The sequence below is a fragment of the Hippocampus zosterae genome, unplaced genomic scaffold (assembly GCF_025434085.1).
Source record: "Hippocampus zosterae strain Florida unplaced genomic scaffold, ASM2543408v3 HiC_scaffold_352, whole genome shotgun sequence".
Classification (NCBI taxonomy): Eukaryota; Metazoa; Chordata; class Actinopteri; order Syngnathiformes; family Syngnathidae; genus Hippocampus; species Hippocampus zosterae.
In genome coordinates, this window is record NW_026262897.1 from 1 (window position 1) to 15,933 (window position 15,933).

General features: G+C 58.8%; 1 protein-coding gene across 1 annotated transcript; it reads left to right on the forward strand.

The window, feature by feature from the left end:
• Positions 1-4,172: 4,172 nt before the first annotated feature.
• LOC127594998 (ubiquinone biosynthesis O-methyltransferase-like) lies at positions 4,173-4,966 on the forward strand. Its single transcript, XM_052056719.1, has 2 exons — positions 4,173-4,282; positions 4,369-4,966. The coding sequence occupies exons 1-2, from the start codon at positions 4,173-4,175 to the stop codon at positions 4,964-4,966; spliced, it is 708 nt and encodes a 235-aa protein (XP_051912679.1).
• Positions 4,967-15,933: the final 10,967 nt, after the last annotated feature.

Here is a 15,933-nt window from a genome sequence, read left to right on the forward strand (position 1 = left end):
GGGAATGCGTCTCTGCCTGCAAAAGTTATGAAATCTCCTTCCAAGGGCAGTGCCTGGGCGCCTGTCCGAAGGGCTACTTCACTTTGGAAAACCAGTGCTTTGCTTGCGACATCTCCTGTCTGACATGCCACTTTGCGGGCCCACAGAGCTGCCTTTCCTGCCCCTCGCCAATGAAGCTTTCAAACGGGGCCTGCTTTGAGTCCTGCGTTCAGTGCACAGACTGCCCGTATAAGCAGGTCTACAACCCAGCCCTGTCGTCATGCGAGGCCTGCGGGACCAGCTGCCTGTAATGCTCCAGCCCAAGCACCTGCGTGCGCTGCTAGTCCGGCAAGCAGCTGACCCTGGGAGAATGCATCACTCCACTCGAGTGCACCACCGGACAGTACATTAACTCCGCCCTGGCTTGCTCCACCTGCCCACTGCCCTGCACTGCCTGCACCTCGCCCAGCCTCTGCTCTGCCTGCCACCCGTCCGCAGTGAAGTAAGGGAACAGCTGTGTCTGCGGCAGCGACAAAATCCTCGTGAACGGCTTCTGCGTTGAGTGCGATTCGAACTGCGAGAGGTGCGTGGACACCGGCTGCGTGGCCTGCAAGCCGGGCTTCTATGTGCAGGGTTATACGTGCACTGCCTGCAACTAGCACTGTCTGGAGTGCACCCCCTCCGTGTGCTAAACTTGCGCCTAAAATTATTTTGCGGAGGGCCAGAACTGCAAGTCCTGCGGACCGGCCTGTAATACTTGTGGGGACAGCGGCTGCACCCAGTGCCCCGCAGGCAACTTCGTTGATCAAGGGACTTGCACGTCCTGCGCCCCCAACTGTCAAGCCTGCACCAGCTCTGCATGCTCTCTTTGCATACCCAAATTCGTAGTGGTAACCGGTCAGTGCCTGCCTTGCTCAAACAAATGTCTTACATGCACGGGTCCGGCAGTGTGCACGGAGTGCGATGCTGGCTACGTCTTATCGGGAAATGCTTGCTCTCAGCCAGTGCCAGAGCCACAGCCAGAGCCACAGCCACAGCCACAGCCACAGCCACAGCCAGAACCACAGCCACAGCCCCCAACCCCGACTCCGGACCAGACTACCCAATCTTGCTAAATTCCCAATTGCGAGAGCTGCGACTCAAACAGCGACGGATGCATGAAATGCGCACGTGGACACTATTCGGAAGAGGGTGTCTGCAAGGGCTGCATGACAGATTGTCTGGTCTGCAACGCCACCTACTGTCTGGTCTGCGACAAGTACGGTGAGTACAATGCCACCTCCGGAGAGTGCCAGGAGGGCCGCTACCTCAACATCTCACAGCAGTTCGTGTCAGTCTCGACGGACCTCAACTACCCGGTGTCGATCGGGTCGTCGGGGCTGGTGATGGGGTCGTCGGTGGCGACGGGCGGGTCCATGACTGCGCAGGCGGGGGTGGCTCAGGTGCTGATGGCCTTCAAGGACGCCTTCCCTAACAACACCTTCCTACAAGAAATCATGAACAGCCTTTCCCCGAACTCGTTCTCCCCGATGACTGAACCCGAGTAGAACGATCTCCTGTTCGGCGAGGGCGGCCGGCGCCTGCAGTCGGTCTCTTCGCAGGCCACTGCGGACAGCCTGCTGGTCATCCAGGTGCTGCTGATCCTCTACTGCCTGCACACCCTGCTGGAGCTTGTCTGGACGAGCACCTTCTTCCACCGGCAGGTGCTGCAGTCAGAGTGCTTCTGCCTGCTGCGGGTCTGCACCCCGCTGCTCGAACACCCGCGGGTGCGCCAGATCAAGCGCATAATCTTCGACATAATCTCGCTGCCCCTGACCGCCTACATCTTCACGAGCATGAAGGGGCTGCCGATCATCACCAGCATACTGCTGGTGCCCGCCTGGGCCCTGGTCATCTACCAGGCCGCAAGCTCAGACCTGCAGGCCCGCGAGTTCTACCGCATCCAGAGTTCCCGCCAGAACGAGTTCTACCCACTCGGCTACGAACTCAACAAACTCGCCACCGGCCTGCTGCTGCGGCTGTCCTTCAAGTGGCCCCTGGTCTGCCTAGCCATCCTGATCATGCTCAAGACCGTGGCCATCGCACACCTCACAGTGAGCCGCGCGGCCAAGGACTCGATCTCCTTCGCACCGCGCTTCTGCGGGCGTCCCCGGTCGGTGCACCTTCAGCGAGTGGAGCGGCTGCTGCGTTGGCTGAGCCCAACGTTCCTTCCAGTGTGGGTGCCGATGCTCTTCCAAGAGATGGTGCTGCTGGTGCTATTCCTGTTCCTGTTCGTGTCGATCAGCACCTCCCTCAACATCATCACCCTCTCCGCGGTGATCTCGCAGGTGCTGTCCATCTCCTTCTCCTTCGTGCTCATGGCCGTGGCGATCATCATAAACCTGTTCTTCCTGATGCGGGAGGTGATCGTCTGGGTCGATGAGTGCATGGCCGCAGAGGTCATCCACCTGGCGGTCCACGCAGTCCTGCCCTGGAAGCTGGAGGGCGGGTCCATCACCGAGTTCGAGGAGGACCTGGACTTCGACCCTAAGCCCCGGAAGTTCCGCGAAAAGGAAATTGACGAGAAGGAGAAGCAGGACTACAGCGAACTCTCTGACGTGCTCACCGATTTTGAAGACGGAGACCCCGAGGCTGTCGAGTACGTCAAGCGCAAGGCCTACGAGAAGGAGCTCGGCCTCGACGAACTGGACTTCAGGGAGCTGGGCAACCGCCGGAAGGCTATCCGGGCAATGTAGCGCTACATGGACATGGAGGACTGCCTCGAGGGCCTCGAGAAGTTTGAGAACCTGCCTGAACTCATGCAGGAGGAAGTCGTCAGGAAGGCCAGGGACCTCTTCCCCGCAGAAAATTGGGAGGAAGAAGATTTCCACGACGAGAACAAGCGCAAGGAAATCGAGAACGGCATCGTCATGGTGCCCTTCAGCTATGACCCCGCCGATGAAAAGGACGAGCTCGACGACTTCGAGATAGGCAAGAAGTACGTGCGCAAGCATATCGCCATCGCCAACGTGCAGGAACAGCTCGAAGAGTTCAAGTTCGAGGAGCCCGAGGAGAAGGAACAGATCAGTGACGGCAGTGTGGACTTCCAGCTCGACGCCCAGAAAGGGAAGCTCAAAAAGGGCAAGGGCAAAAGGGGGTCTAGGAAGAAGGTGGCCTCCAAGCCTGCCGACGTGTTTGACATCCTGAACGAGAAGGACGGCCCGCAAGCCGCCGCCCCCGCCAAGCACAACTCCTCCGAAGAGTCGGGCATCGACGACAACGAGGATGATGATATCCTGTTCGCCAAGCCGGCCCAGCCCTATAACCCCTTCGATGTCGAGGAGAAGGAAGACTTCCCTGAAGAGGATGAGCATAACAGCCTACTGGGCAGCCAACTCAAGGGAACAGTCCAAGGTAAGGACGGTAAAGACAAGAAAACTCAGGACAAGCCCAAGGACTCTAAGGACAAGAAGGACTCTAAGGACAAGCCCAAGGACTCTAAGGAGAAGCCCAAGGACAAATCTAAGGACAAACCCAAAGACAAATCTAAGGACAGACCCAAAGACATGTCTCAGGACACGGCCAAAGACATGTCTAAGGACAAGGCTAAAGACAAGCCCAAGGACATTCTGGCCCCGCAGCCGAAACAGTCCTTCCTCCCTGAAATCCAGCCGAAGCGAGTTGTTCACCCCAGCCAAGCCGAAAACGCTCTGGAAGGATCTGCCCAGAAGATTACTGTTTAAGAAGCTTTTAACTAAAGCAGCCAAAGGCCCAAAGTCATCAAAGAGAAAAAGCGCCAGAGGAAGCTGCGGCTTTAGTATGACTTTGAAGACTTCGAGGAGGAAGGCTCCAGAAAGCCCGATCCTGAGCCTCAGCCAGCGCCTGGTCCACAGCTCAAGCAAGGCGAGGAGGCCTTCGAAGACGAGCCCCCTGTGGCACCGAGGGGCAGAAAAAGCAAGGCGCCAGAAGACCCAGCTCCTCTCAGCTTTTCGCAGTAGCTTGAGCCAAAGCTAGACCAAGAGGATCTGATCTTCTTGGACGATTTACTCCCTGATTCAAGCCAGAAGTTCGAGAACCTGCCCTCCAAGAAGTCCCGGACCAAGCAGAAGCCCGAGGCAGGCGAATCCGAGGAGCTCATGTTCGAGAAGAAAAACAGCCTGAAGAGCCTGAAACAAAAATAATCCAAGCTGGAAGTGCACGAGGACGGCGATGATATGGGCCTCGAGATCGAGAGGCGAAGGCTGAGCATCTTTGAGGAGCTGTCCGGCTACGAGAAGTCAACGGTGAAGCCAGGCGGGCTGCTCATCAAGCAGACCACAGTCAGGTAGGACCTCGAGGAAGAAGACCTCAATTGAACCCCCCCCCGATAATCATGTCACATGCTCTTATATATTCCATGTACCTGCTGAGAGGGGTCAGACGTATGACCACCATAGACCCCAAAGACCATGCCAACTTCGACCGCCTGGCAGGCTGGTGGGCCCCCAACTCTTCCATGGCCCTGCTCTACGAGTACAACTACCTGCGCGTCCAGTTCATCCGGGACCGTCTCGGGCCCCGCCTGCAGAACTGCTCGGTGCTGGACGTGGGGTGTGGGGCCGGCATGCTGGCCGAGAGCCTTGCCCGGCTGGGGTCTCGGCAGGTCACTGGAGTGGACAGCAGCTTGACTTCAATTGAGCAGGCAAGGGCCCACTGCCCCTCTGATCTCAAAATCTCATACCACCACGGAGAACTGTCCTCTGTGAGTGAGAGCTTCGATGTGATCACTGCCATGGAAGTCATCGAGCATGTCTCGAGCAGGACACTATTCCTCGAGCAGGTCAGACAGAGACTGAAGCCTGGCGGACTCCTGTTCATGTCGACCATCGAGCCGACTCTCTGCGCCTTCGCGAGCACCATCCTGGCGGCCGAGTACGTGCTGGGAGTGGTGCCGAAAGGGACCCACCAGCTGAGCAAGTACGTGGCCCAGCAGACCCTGGCGCAGGAGTGGGGGACTGCGGGGATCTAGTGCAGAGGCGTGGAGTGGGTGGCCTTCGACTGGCTTGGGAGGGCCCGGTTCGTGAAGGCAGGGCATCACTATTTAATGGCGGGGGAGGCCAAGTGATTATAATGAAAATAAAGGGTTTCCTGGGAAACGACTTGGTGGCGGAGGGACAGCTGGGCAAGAAGGTGAAGGGGCCCGGGGGGGAGGCGGCCTTCCGGCTGGACCTGAGCAGCTGCCTCAAGCGGCAGAAGCTGAACTTCCTGCCGTACTACAGTTTCGAGAAGGATGCGGCGCAGCTGCACCTGAACTCACGGAAGGTGAAAGAAATGCTGGATGTGCTGTACAAGCGCAAAGGCCAGAATTGATAGAATTGTTGTAATGCAAGAGCTCACGTTCAAGTAGCGGCTGTCATTCGAGGAGAGGAAGGCCCTCTCTGCCTAGTACATGGGCAAGTACCCGGACCACTACCCGATCATCTGCGAGCCCATCGAGAGGTTCATGCACCGGAAGGTGGCCACCCTTAAGTAGCGCAAATTCATGCTCGAGGCGACGGACAAGGTCAACTCGCTGCTGCGGAGCATAAAAGAGAAGCTCAAGGACGCGAACAGCCACACCGTGGCCGAGCAGGTGCTGCTGCTACACCAAGGGAAGATGGTGCCTCTCCGCAACACCATCAAGGAAACATACGACCTACACCACGACTAGGATGGCTTTCTCTATTTTGAGTACTGTGGGCTGTCCGTCTTCGGGCATTGACCTGTAACATCAATCAGCTGAGACTCACCTTGCGCAGGTCGCCCTTGTCCAGCTTCGTGCTGCACAGCGGGCACTCGCGCTTCCGGTTCGTTATCAGGCCCTGCGCGCACCCCCCGCACAGCAGGTGCCCGCACTTCACCAGCAGCTCCGACTTCTCGTTGCTCTTGCACCCTGAGCAGGTCACCTTCTCCCTCAGCGCACGGAACTTGCCCAGCAGAACGGCCTCCTGCTCTCGGAGGGTGCGCACCTCCCGGTCCCGCTCCGCCACTGCCACCCGCGCCTCTTCTAGCCCAGCCAGCGTCTCCTGCAGGGCCGCCCGAGTGTTCTACAGCTGCTCGCCGAAGGACCGCTCGTCGTTCTAACGCTGTAGCCGGGTCATCTCGTTTTGGTGGAAGAGGGCCTCGAGGTCGGTGGTCTTGGCAGTAAGTAGCAGATTTTATTGCCTGAGCAGTTCAAGCTCCTCGGCGTACTCGTGTCCACGCGCCGCCAGCTACTCGGCCAGGATTCGCAGCGAGTGCTGCTAGGTGACCGTGGACAGGAGCTCATGAGACTCACGGACGAGTCGCTCGATAGTGGCGGCCTGGAGGAGATTTTCCTTGCCGACCTGGCTAACATGGCTCTCGAGCCTCTTGAAGGCAGTGAGGGCCTCGTCGGTGCGGTTGCGTATTTCGTTGTACTTGATGGTCAAGAGCTGGTTCTCCTCCTCGTAGTTCTTGATGATGAAGTTGCATTTATCGACCTCCGCAGCAGGGTCCGTTCCAGCTTGATCTCCCTTGCCCGTAGCGCTTTCAGGCAGTCTTCCCAGTTGTCCGGGGTGGGCTGGTTGCGGGCCCGCCGCAGCTGGTCTAGATCTTCCAGCCGGGGGCGCCTGGCCAGGTCCTCTTTTTACCGGGCAATTTCGCCTTGCAACATCGCCTCTGCGTTTCTGCATCGTTAGGCCAGCAGCCTGAGTTCTTTCGACTAGCAGGGCAGTTCGAAGTCTCGCAGTACGGCCAGCCTGTTCTACCACTCATCAGCGGCTTTGGCTATTATCACTTGCAGGGAGTCTTTTTCCTGGGCTTCGGCCCGGGCCTGTAGTTTACTCAGGTAATCGGAAAAGGCACCCAGGCGCTCTTGCTCACGCCTTTCCACACGGCCATGAATTCTGCATGGGCGTGCCGCAAGGCAACATGACTCTCGAACAGCTGCATGCTGTCAGCGACTAGGCCTTGATAGGCCTGCGACCTGATCACTTCTCAGGCCCCACAGCCCGGAAAGGGACGGACAGCTGCCCGGCCTTCATCTAGGCCAGTTCTTTGGCCAGCCGACTTACTTCCTACTTGAGCTGCTTCGTCCGTTCCCCTGAGCCGAGCAGCTGTTCAAGACCCTCACTAAGACTCGGCTCGGCAACCTGCCGCTCATTGACTTGCAGTCGGTACCCTCCGCAGACGCAACCAAACTCTTCAGTCTCGATGTGCTCGGGGCTGTCAGTAAACTCGGCGAGGAAGCGCAGACGGGCCTCCAGCAACTCTACCCTGGACTCGAGCTGCTCCCGCTCTTCTCGGAAGACAGCCAGCTCCTTGAGCGCGATTGTGGGACGTTGCTCTACGGGCTTGATCTCGACTCCCAGTTCGTAGTTCCGAGTGAGCGCCAGCTCAAGCAGGACTTCGAAGTTTTTGACTCCGGCGAGCAGCTGCTCGGCCAGCAGGCCCTTCTATTCGAAATTATGACCCTTTAGGAGTATCTCCAACAGCGCAGAGCAGTCCGGCCAGTCCTTCAGCCCTTCTTCGCTGTCCACCCTCTGGGCCAGCTGCAGAGAGGCCCGGCCGAGGGCACCGCCAGCCCTTCGAGCAGGGAGGCGCAGCAGGCGAGGCTGTCCTCAAGAGCGGTGCGGGTGCGGGCAGCGGCGGCGGCTCGCTCCTTGAGGACGTCGAGGCGAGCGACGAGCCTGGCGTTTTGGGCGGCGAGGGCCTGGATCTTGAAGTGGTCCATAATAAATGATGTCAGCCGAAGTCGAACTTCTTGAGCTTGCACATTTTGTAGATGCGCTCGAACCAGATGTCCCGCACCTCCCGCCGGCGCTCGTTGTTCTGGTTGTTTATTATCGCGATCATCTTCTTCTTCTCCCGCGACTCGCTGCTCAGCTGGATCAGCAGGTCCTCCAGCTCCCGGATGCTCGACACCAGCCGGTCCAGCTGCTGGTCCCGATCGATGCTCACCACGTTGTGCTACAGCCGCCGCCCCAGCGCCGCCATCCGCAGCACGTGGAAGCACTTCATCGTCCGCAGCAGCACCCGCATCCCCGCCCTTCTTGGCTGTCCCTCCGTGTGGACTTACTCGACCTCCTTGTGCAGGACCGCAGGGTTGACCCTCTTGGCCCGGAGCTTGAGGCTGAAGAGCTCGAGCTTGGCAGGGTCCTGGTCGATTTCTTGGTCTAGCTTCACGATCCGACAGTGGGTGGCGACTCCTGCCTCCTCGATCATATCGTAGAGACTTTGCTTGCTGGCCAGGATAAGTTGCTTCTGGCCGTGGATTGCCTGCGCGCGGGTCTCCTCTGTCTTGCGGAGGACCGCCTTGATGGCCGTGCGCTGCTCGGCCTCGAAACTGTTGAACTTGACCAGCCGCTCCAGCTTCTTGAACTGGAAGTGGTAGCGGCTGGGCTCGAAGAGCAGCAGCGAGATGCTCCTCTTGAAGGCGTTCATGATCTGCACGCTGTAGTTGATCCGCACTGACAGCAGCCGTCCCGCCTGCATCACCCGCTGCTTCTCCTCGCCCATCCAGACCACGTCCTGCTCCACCAGCTCGACCTTCCGCCGCACCGGCTCTGCGTTCAGCCCCATGACGGTTCGCTCGTAGGCAACCCGCTGCAAGAATTCCCGGCTGATCTGCCTGAGCAGCCCTGGCTCGTAGATGAGGGCAGGCTCCCCGTTGAGCATCTCTAGGTGATGGCTGCTCTAGGTCACTCGCTGTTTGTAGATTAGGCCCTCCTCTTTCAGAGTGAACAGTTCTTCCTCTCCAGAGGAGTAGACGTGGTGCTCGTCGTTGATGAGGAAGAGCCGCTGCAGGGCCAGCGCAAGGGCCGCCGTCGCCCGGATCATGCTCTCGTACCGGTCGGGGCTGTGGTCCTACAGTCGCGGCATGCAGGCCAGCTGCCTCTTCTCCCGCATCCGGCACTAGGTAGCCAGCCGTTTCGTGAACGCAGGTTCTGCGACCTTGGCTTCCGTCTGAGGGCTCTGGCAAGAGGAGAACAGCTGCCGTCCCTCGAGCAGGGCGGCGGTGGCTTCGCTGAGCACATAGTAGCGGATCTTGTGCCGATGAACCGCGTGGCCTCCCTCTCGTACAGCAGGTAGTTCTTCTACCGAAACATGTTCTGCGCCAGGAAAAGGCTCTAGTACTCTAGGCGGGTGCCTCGATGCGCGCAGTAACTGGCCACCCCTCGCTCATAGTGACCACCGCCGCGATCAGGCGGTCCAGGTTGGCCTCCTTTGAGCGGGTGCGATTGAGAAAGGCCTGACTGACCCGCCTCATCTTCGGACTGAGTACTGCGAATTCTGTCTTGTACTTCGGGTCGAGGTCCTGACTAGGATCCGAGCCCTGGACCACCACGTGAAGCAGATGCGGCAGCATCAACTATTCGAGTAGAAGGAGCATGAGGGCTCGGTCAGGGTTGGCCTCCCGCTGCAGCTCGAGGAGGGCGCAAACGATTTCACAGAGGATGCGTTTCTTAAGCATCTCGAGGTAGATGAGGGTCTCCTCCTCGACCGCGAAGGCAGAAATGTGCTTGCGGAAAGCCCGGATGTGTCCGCGGATCTCTTCGGTCTGCCGGAAAAAATGGCGCAGGGAGACGCAGAATTAGATGGCCAGAGTATGGGTGGCCCGGGTGGGCCGCATCCGGGGGTACCCGCCAAGGAAGAAGACTGCCAGCCTGCGGTCGGCCTCAAAGCAGTTCTCCAGCAGAAGGAGCTTGGACACTTTGCTGAAAAGCTCCTTGTGGAGGCGGTAGCGGAAGAGTGGCTTGTTGTGCAGGTATGAGAGGTCGTCCTTGTAGTACTTCAGAAAAAGCATTTTGGGACTACTCTGACGCACCCCAAGTAAAGTCTTCTAAGTGTAGAGACGCTGCGTGAAGTGCCAACGGCAGGCCTTCCGCGGCTATGCCACGTGAACCTGCCCCTCGTCCCGGCGCCACTCGTCCCACAGGCAGCCCGCAGTCTCCAAACAGTACGGCTGCTGGCTGTCGGGGCACTCGTTCTCCTCGCCGAGAGGCACTTGCACCGGCAGCTCAACCTCCTGGAACTCGAACAGCTCAGCATGTAAAGTCAGATGGTGCAGCAAGTTGTGGAGGGCGGCAATGAAATGCTGGTGCGGACTAACCTTGTCCTCTCGGCTGGCCTCGGTCTCAATGTCCTCCAGCTTGCGCAGCAGGTCTAGGCCTGGCAGCCCAGCCCGCGCCAGCCTCAGGCCCAGCACCAGGGCGTGGTGGAGCACCAGGCGGGCCAGCATGGCCGCCTCGAGGGTGGCCTCCAGCTCCTGAATAGAGTGCTTGGCAAAGAACCCAGGAGCACTCCAGTTGGTGAAAAGCTTGAGCTCATCGTAGATGCAGAATAGGGGGTTCTGATACAGGTGCTTGAAGACATTGGCCCCCTCAAAGTGCTCGAGCAGCGCCACGCTCCTGAAGACCTACTTCTCGACCCGGCTGCGGATCTTCAGGAAGGCGGCAAAGGTGAAGCAGTCCAGTCTGTGCTTCGGGTCCTGGGAGCGAGGCCTCCCCTTGTCGTAAAACAACTCCCGCAGGTGCATTTCCTTCGCCAACGGGTCCAGGAAGAAGTCGAACTCAAGGTACGTCCGGAAGTAGATCGCCCGGTCCAAGATCAGCGACTTCCGCAGCTCGTTCAGGGCAGTTCGGTAGAAGCTGAGCTCCTCAGCGGGGGTTCTGCAGGCCAGCTTCTTGGAGTGCTCCAGGCGCTGCAGGAACTTCAGCCGCTGCCGCCGGTCAGTGCTGCATTTTCTGGAAATTAGCTCCAATATTGTGCTGGTCAACTCGAAGATCTCACTTTCGACTCCAAGGACTTTCAGAACATAGCCCTTCGCAACCGTCTTCGAGTCCTGCAGGCCCTCCGTCTCCGCACTCCTCAGCTTCTTGAGGTCAACACCCTCCACCTCCTCAAGGTCAGAGTCCTTAAAGTACTCAAAGCTGTTCTTGATGATGAATTCGATCGGCAGACGGACCCTCTGCGCCATCACCTGCAGCACCAGCCTTGTCACAAACTCTTGCTCTTACTACAGCAGCTCCTCCAGCTGCCGCAGGTAGGTGACCTTGGCCAGGCCGAGCCGCTGGTACGCCTGTAGCAGCTGCCGGGTCCCAATCAGGACCTGCGGCCGCTACTTCTGGCAGCACATCGACAGGCACAGCTCCAGTTCCTCGAACAGCAAGAAGAAGTCGGCAAAGGCGCCCTCGCTGACAAGCTTCTTCCCTGCCACGCTGAGGAGATAGACTTGTTGGTCGATGATTTTAACCCGGTCGATGACAGCTGGCCCACACTCCCTCGACCGGGCCAGCCCATATCGGATCAGGTGGGGGCGCACTGTGCTGGTGGCTGCGAACATGCCTGGCTCGGCCCTGAAGGCCCGCCTGTAGCCCGCCAAAGAGTGGCAGGCCTCAAGGGCGCAGCCCTGGTTGTCGACGGGGTTTTCAACTGGCGGGGCAGCGATGCGGTTGACCCGCTGCTGCAGAAAGCGAAAGTAATTAGTATATGAGAGCAGACGGTTAGTTGCAAGACGGGCCTGGCTGACCTCGACTTTGAGGAAACGGAGGTAGTACTTGAGATGGTTTGCCTCGGGGGCCTGGTCTCGGGCCTCGCGCTCGAGGGTGCATTCGAGCTGGCTACTTGAATGGCAGCAGAACAGGTCCAGCCAGAAGTATGCCTGTGGGAAGCGGATTTGTCGCGTGAGGTGGGTCCGCAGCAGGTCCTCGCTACTGCTCTAGGCCAGCCTCCAGACGGCGCCGGGCGGGCAGAATTCGTAATGCTCGATTTTCTGCAACTCGACTTCGCTATCCCGAATGCTGTCGAGCAGCCTGCGCGCCTCCGAACGGACTTTGCTACCGTCCTCGTGCCGGTGCTATATGACCACCTCAACTGCGAGCAACTCCTTGTCATCGGTGCTGAGTTTGTGCTGCACGAGCTGCTTCTGCTCCCGGAGCTCCTTCTCCTTCATGCTCAAGCCTGCAACGTAGACGTTCAGGTACGACTTCTCGAGGGCTTAGGAGATGTCCTTGAATTCCCGGTCGATTTTGAAGAGAAGGTCAAAGTTGGACTCCTGCCAGCCCTGGCTCGCTGCGGTGGTCCGGAGATATTCCTTGATCCACTCGGTCTCGTGCGGCAGGTCATCTTTCATCCGGCCATCCGGGTAGCCAAGCTACTCGGGCTTGACGAAAAAGCCGAGAGCCTCCGCCTGGTGGCAGAGCACTTGCATGCGGCGCTTGCAGGCCTTCTCCGCGAACCACTGCTACAACCAGCCCAGAACCTCAGCCGCCTCGGGGTACCGAGGATGCTGCTTTTCCATGAACTCGCAGTACATCTGCTTCGAGTTGTGGTTGATCTCGGTGGATTTGAACTGTTGCATGTCGATATCGATGCCTAGTTTGGCCAGCCGCTCGACCGTGCACTCGTGGCCCCTCCGCTTCCGGTAGAATTGGATCATCACCCGTGTAACTTCCTCCTTGTTCAGTCCCGCTGCACCTGAGAGCCGGGTCTTCAGGAACACCTGCCACTCGAGGGCCTCGTTGGTGGAACGGGCCGCGTTCCGTAGGCTCGGGGCCTTGAGGCTGAGGAGTCGGTTGACTAGGCTGGCAGAGAAGAAGATGGCATTTTCTCGCGAATTGCTAAAGAAGGACTCGTTGAAGGAATTGCTTTCAAGAGTGCGCTCGTAGGCCATAGGAAAGCTAGAGCAGTACTCTGCCAGACTCTTGTTGAGCAGGTCGTCCTTGAGACTGCCTTCCGACTTTATCTTGCTCATTAAAATTGGAGTCACTAAAGAGGCTTGTTTCCGAGACCCATGACGCCTAGCACTCCCACCAGGAAGGCCGCCGCCATGCTCGAGAGGAAGGCGTAGAACCACTTGATGTTCTTGCCTCCCACGCACTTGCCTATCCACGGGCAGTGGTGATCATACTCGATTATGCACACATTGCAGTCCCTGCAGTGCACTGTGCCCCTCCGCCGCACCAGTCTGCAGGTCCTGCAGTACCGGTCTGCCGCGAAGGGCAGGTCCACCTCCTGCTACGCTTCAAGTCCCGGGTTCACGAGCCCGATCGCAAGGAAGGTGGCTACCGAACAGACGTGGACGCTTGCAATGCCCGCTTTCCAGAAGAGCGTGAAGTTGACGGTGGCGTAGAGATTGAATAGCAACAGAGCAAGAGTGTAGAGCAGAAGGCCGGTGAGGTGAACGTACCAGTGCGGGCCCAGATAAACCAGGTAGTTGCCATCCTTGCGAGGGAAGAAGGTGCGGAGGAGGCCATAGTGCCTCGCACTGGCGCCATTCTCGAAGGTGCCACTGTCTTCGTCCTGAAACGAAATCATCTTATTTCTGTGAGAAGGGTCATTGCACGATCATAACTTTGGAGCGCCTGGTGGTCGAAGACTGCGAGCGCCGGCCTGGCAGCGAGCGCATTGAGGGCCGCTTCCGGGGCTACCCCGACAGCGAGATCAGCAGTTCCTGCTCGCGCTTCAGCATCGGCGTCAACAAGTCCCTCTCGAGATGCTTCACGTAGATCTCACTGTCCGAGCGGTCGATGGACCGGCTCTCGCTGATCATGCTCTTGCGGTTTTCCCAATAGCGGGCGATATTCGACTTGGCGCTTTGCAGCTGCAACCGGACCTTCGATCGGCGAGTGCGGTTCATCTCCAGCTGCTGCGTCTTCTTCTTCTCCAGCTTGGCGGCGACCTTCTGTTTCTCTATTTTGCGCTGGACGTTCCGAGGGGACACGGGCGGCCTTATGAAGCTGACCATCTCTTGCAGGTGCTTTCGCTCTGAGCTGGGCCCTGCGAATGCTGTGCGGACGTCCGGAGACCGCCTCTTGCGGATGGACTCTGCGACCTTCTGCTTGTGCTCGATGAACTTCTGGCGGACTGCCTGGCGCTTGGCCTCGAAGTGTTTTTCGAGGGCGAGGTGGCGGTGGCTGCGGGCCTGGCGGGCCTCGAGGCAGTGGATGCGTTTTTTCATGGAGTCGATGAGTCCGAGCTGCCTCTTTTCTCGCCACGGCTGCTCCCCCGGACGATCATGATATAAATTAGCCCAATCCAATTTAAATGAAACAGAGCGTGGTCGTCCGCCTGTCCGCCATCTCTGTCAGCATCTCCATCCGCTTCACCTGCAGGGTCCTCCTCATCTGGAAGCGGCTCGGCAAGGAGGTCGTCTCCCACGAGTACCCCATCCAGGAGGGCACCGTCCACCTAGACCAGCCCCTCGAAATCAAACTCCGCGGTGACTCCGACCGATCGCTCAAGACCACTTTCTCGCTTGTGATTCGCACCAAGGCAGGTGAAAAGCTTGCTGGAGTGGCCAACTTCCCGGTGGACCTAAAGCCGCACGGCTCGCGCAGCATCCAGTTGCGTTGGGAGCACTGTCCGGACCAGGAGGCCAAACTCAGGTTCACACAAGAGGCCCTCTCCACCTCCGAGAGCCTGCCGAGTGAGGACGAGGGGGACCACGTGCTGTACTACCTGCCCTCCAAGTTCGACAACATGGAAGCGTTCAGCCGGTTCGAGTCGAGGTCCAACTCCCCTCGAGCAGGGTCAAGAAGGAGGTGACCTCGCGGGTGCAGGTGCAGTCCAGAATCACTGAATAGCGATCACGGGTGATTGAGCACAGTCGTTAAAAGGACTTGGACGAGGTCACCAAGCTGCGTAGTCGGCTGCGGGCCTGCCAGGAGGAGATCGACTTGCTGAAGAGTGAGATCGAGGCCAAGAACTCCAAGTACATTCTTGAGCTCAAGAACCACCTGGCGAGGGTCGCCAAGTCCGAGGAGGCCCTTGAGCTGTAGTCAGAGCGGGCGTCAGCGCTTGAGAAGGAACTAGCCAAACAGCGGCAACTCTGCAGACAGCACGAGTTGGACATCAACCTCTACAAGGACCTGTTAAACAGAATAAGGCAATCCAGCCTTCAGCACTTCAGTCACCCCCTCGAGCTAACCGTCCAGTCAGTCGACCTGTTCATCCGCAAGCTCAGGTAGTCTCACGAGGCCAAGTCCAAGCTAGAGGTCAGGCTCTAGGGTCTTGCCAAGGACAGCGAGAAGCTGGCTGGTCTGCGGGCACAGCTCACGGAGATTGTTGGCATCCTCAAAGCACGGAGACTGGGGGAGCAGCAGGAGCGCGAGCTGGCCAGGCTGGGCATTTAATCGGTGGGGGCACATTTCCGTGAGTTCTTTGGAGAGCGCGAGGCACTCAGCAAAGCGGCAGACCGCCTGCGCAAGGACATGACTGCCGCGGTGGAGGGCAGAGAGTCCCTCAGCAGGGAGCTGTAGTCCTGCAGGTCGAAGCTGGAGGCCTTAGAGTCTCGCTAAAAGTCATCTTCCAACGACAGTCGTCTGAAGGTGGAGGAGATGCATGCGCAGCTAGAACTTGCGTTAAAGGAGGCCTCGGATGGCAAACAGGAATTAGCCCGTCTTAAGAGCGAGGCTGCCGAGGGCCAGCGGCTGAGATAGGGTTTGGAACAGGGTCGCTCAGGGCTGGAGGCTGAAGTGGCCGCCCTGAGGAGCAGGGTCGAGGAACTGCGGGCTTTTGAAGAAGACTCTAACAAAGAGTACTTTTCCCTGATGAACAAGTACGACAAATTGAAGGCCGAAAAATAGTCTAGCGAGAAGCAGCTGTAGGCTGCGGGCAGGGACCGCGCCGAGAAGGCAGAGAAGCTCACCATCGCGGTCAAGGACATCGGCAGCCTCACCAACTCCAACAAGACCCTAGCGGCCCAGCTGGCTGACTTGGAGAAGGAGTTGCAGGCTGCCAAGCTGGCCCTTTCGGAACAGCAGGAGCTGAAGAGCAAGCTGACCCTGCTGCAGTAGCAGAACGCGCAGCTGCAGGAGAGGTCACGCTGGTGCGGGGCGACCCCGAGATCCCGCAGCCGAGCAAGTGAGCACGACAGTCCACCGCAGATGGTCAACATCAAGAACTCGATCATCCTGGAGGAAGAGAACGAGTCCTAGTCGCACAAAGCCAGCAAGTCCAGCCACGAAAACGAGGAGCGCGCGGACGAGTCCAAGT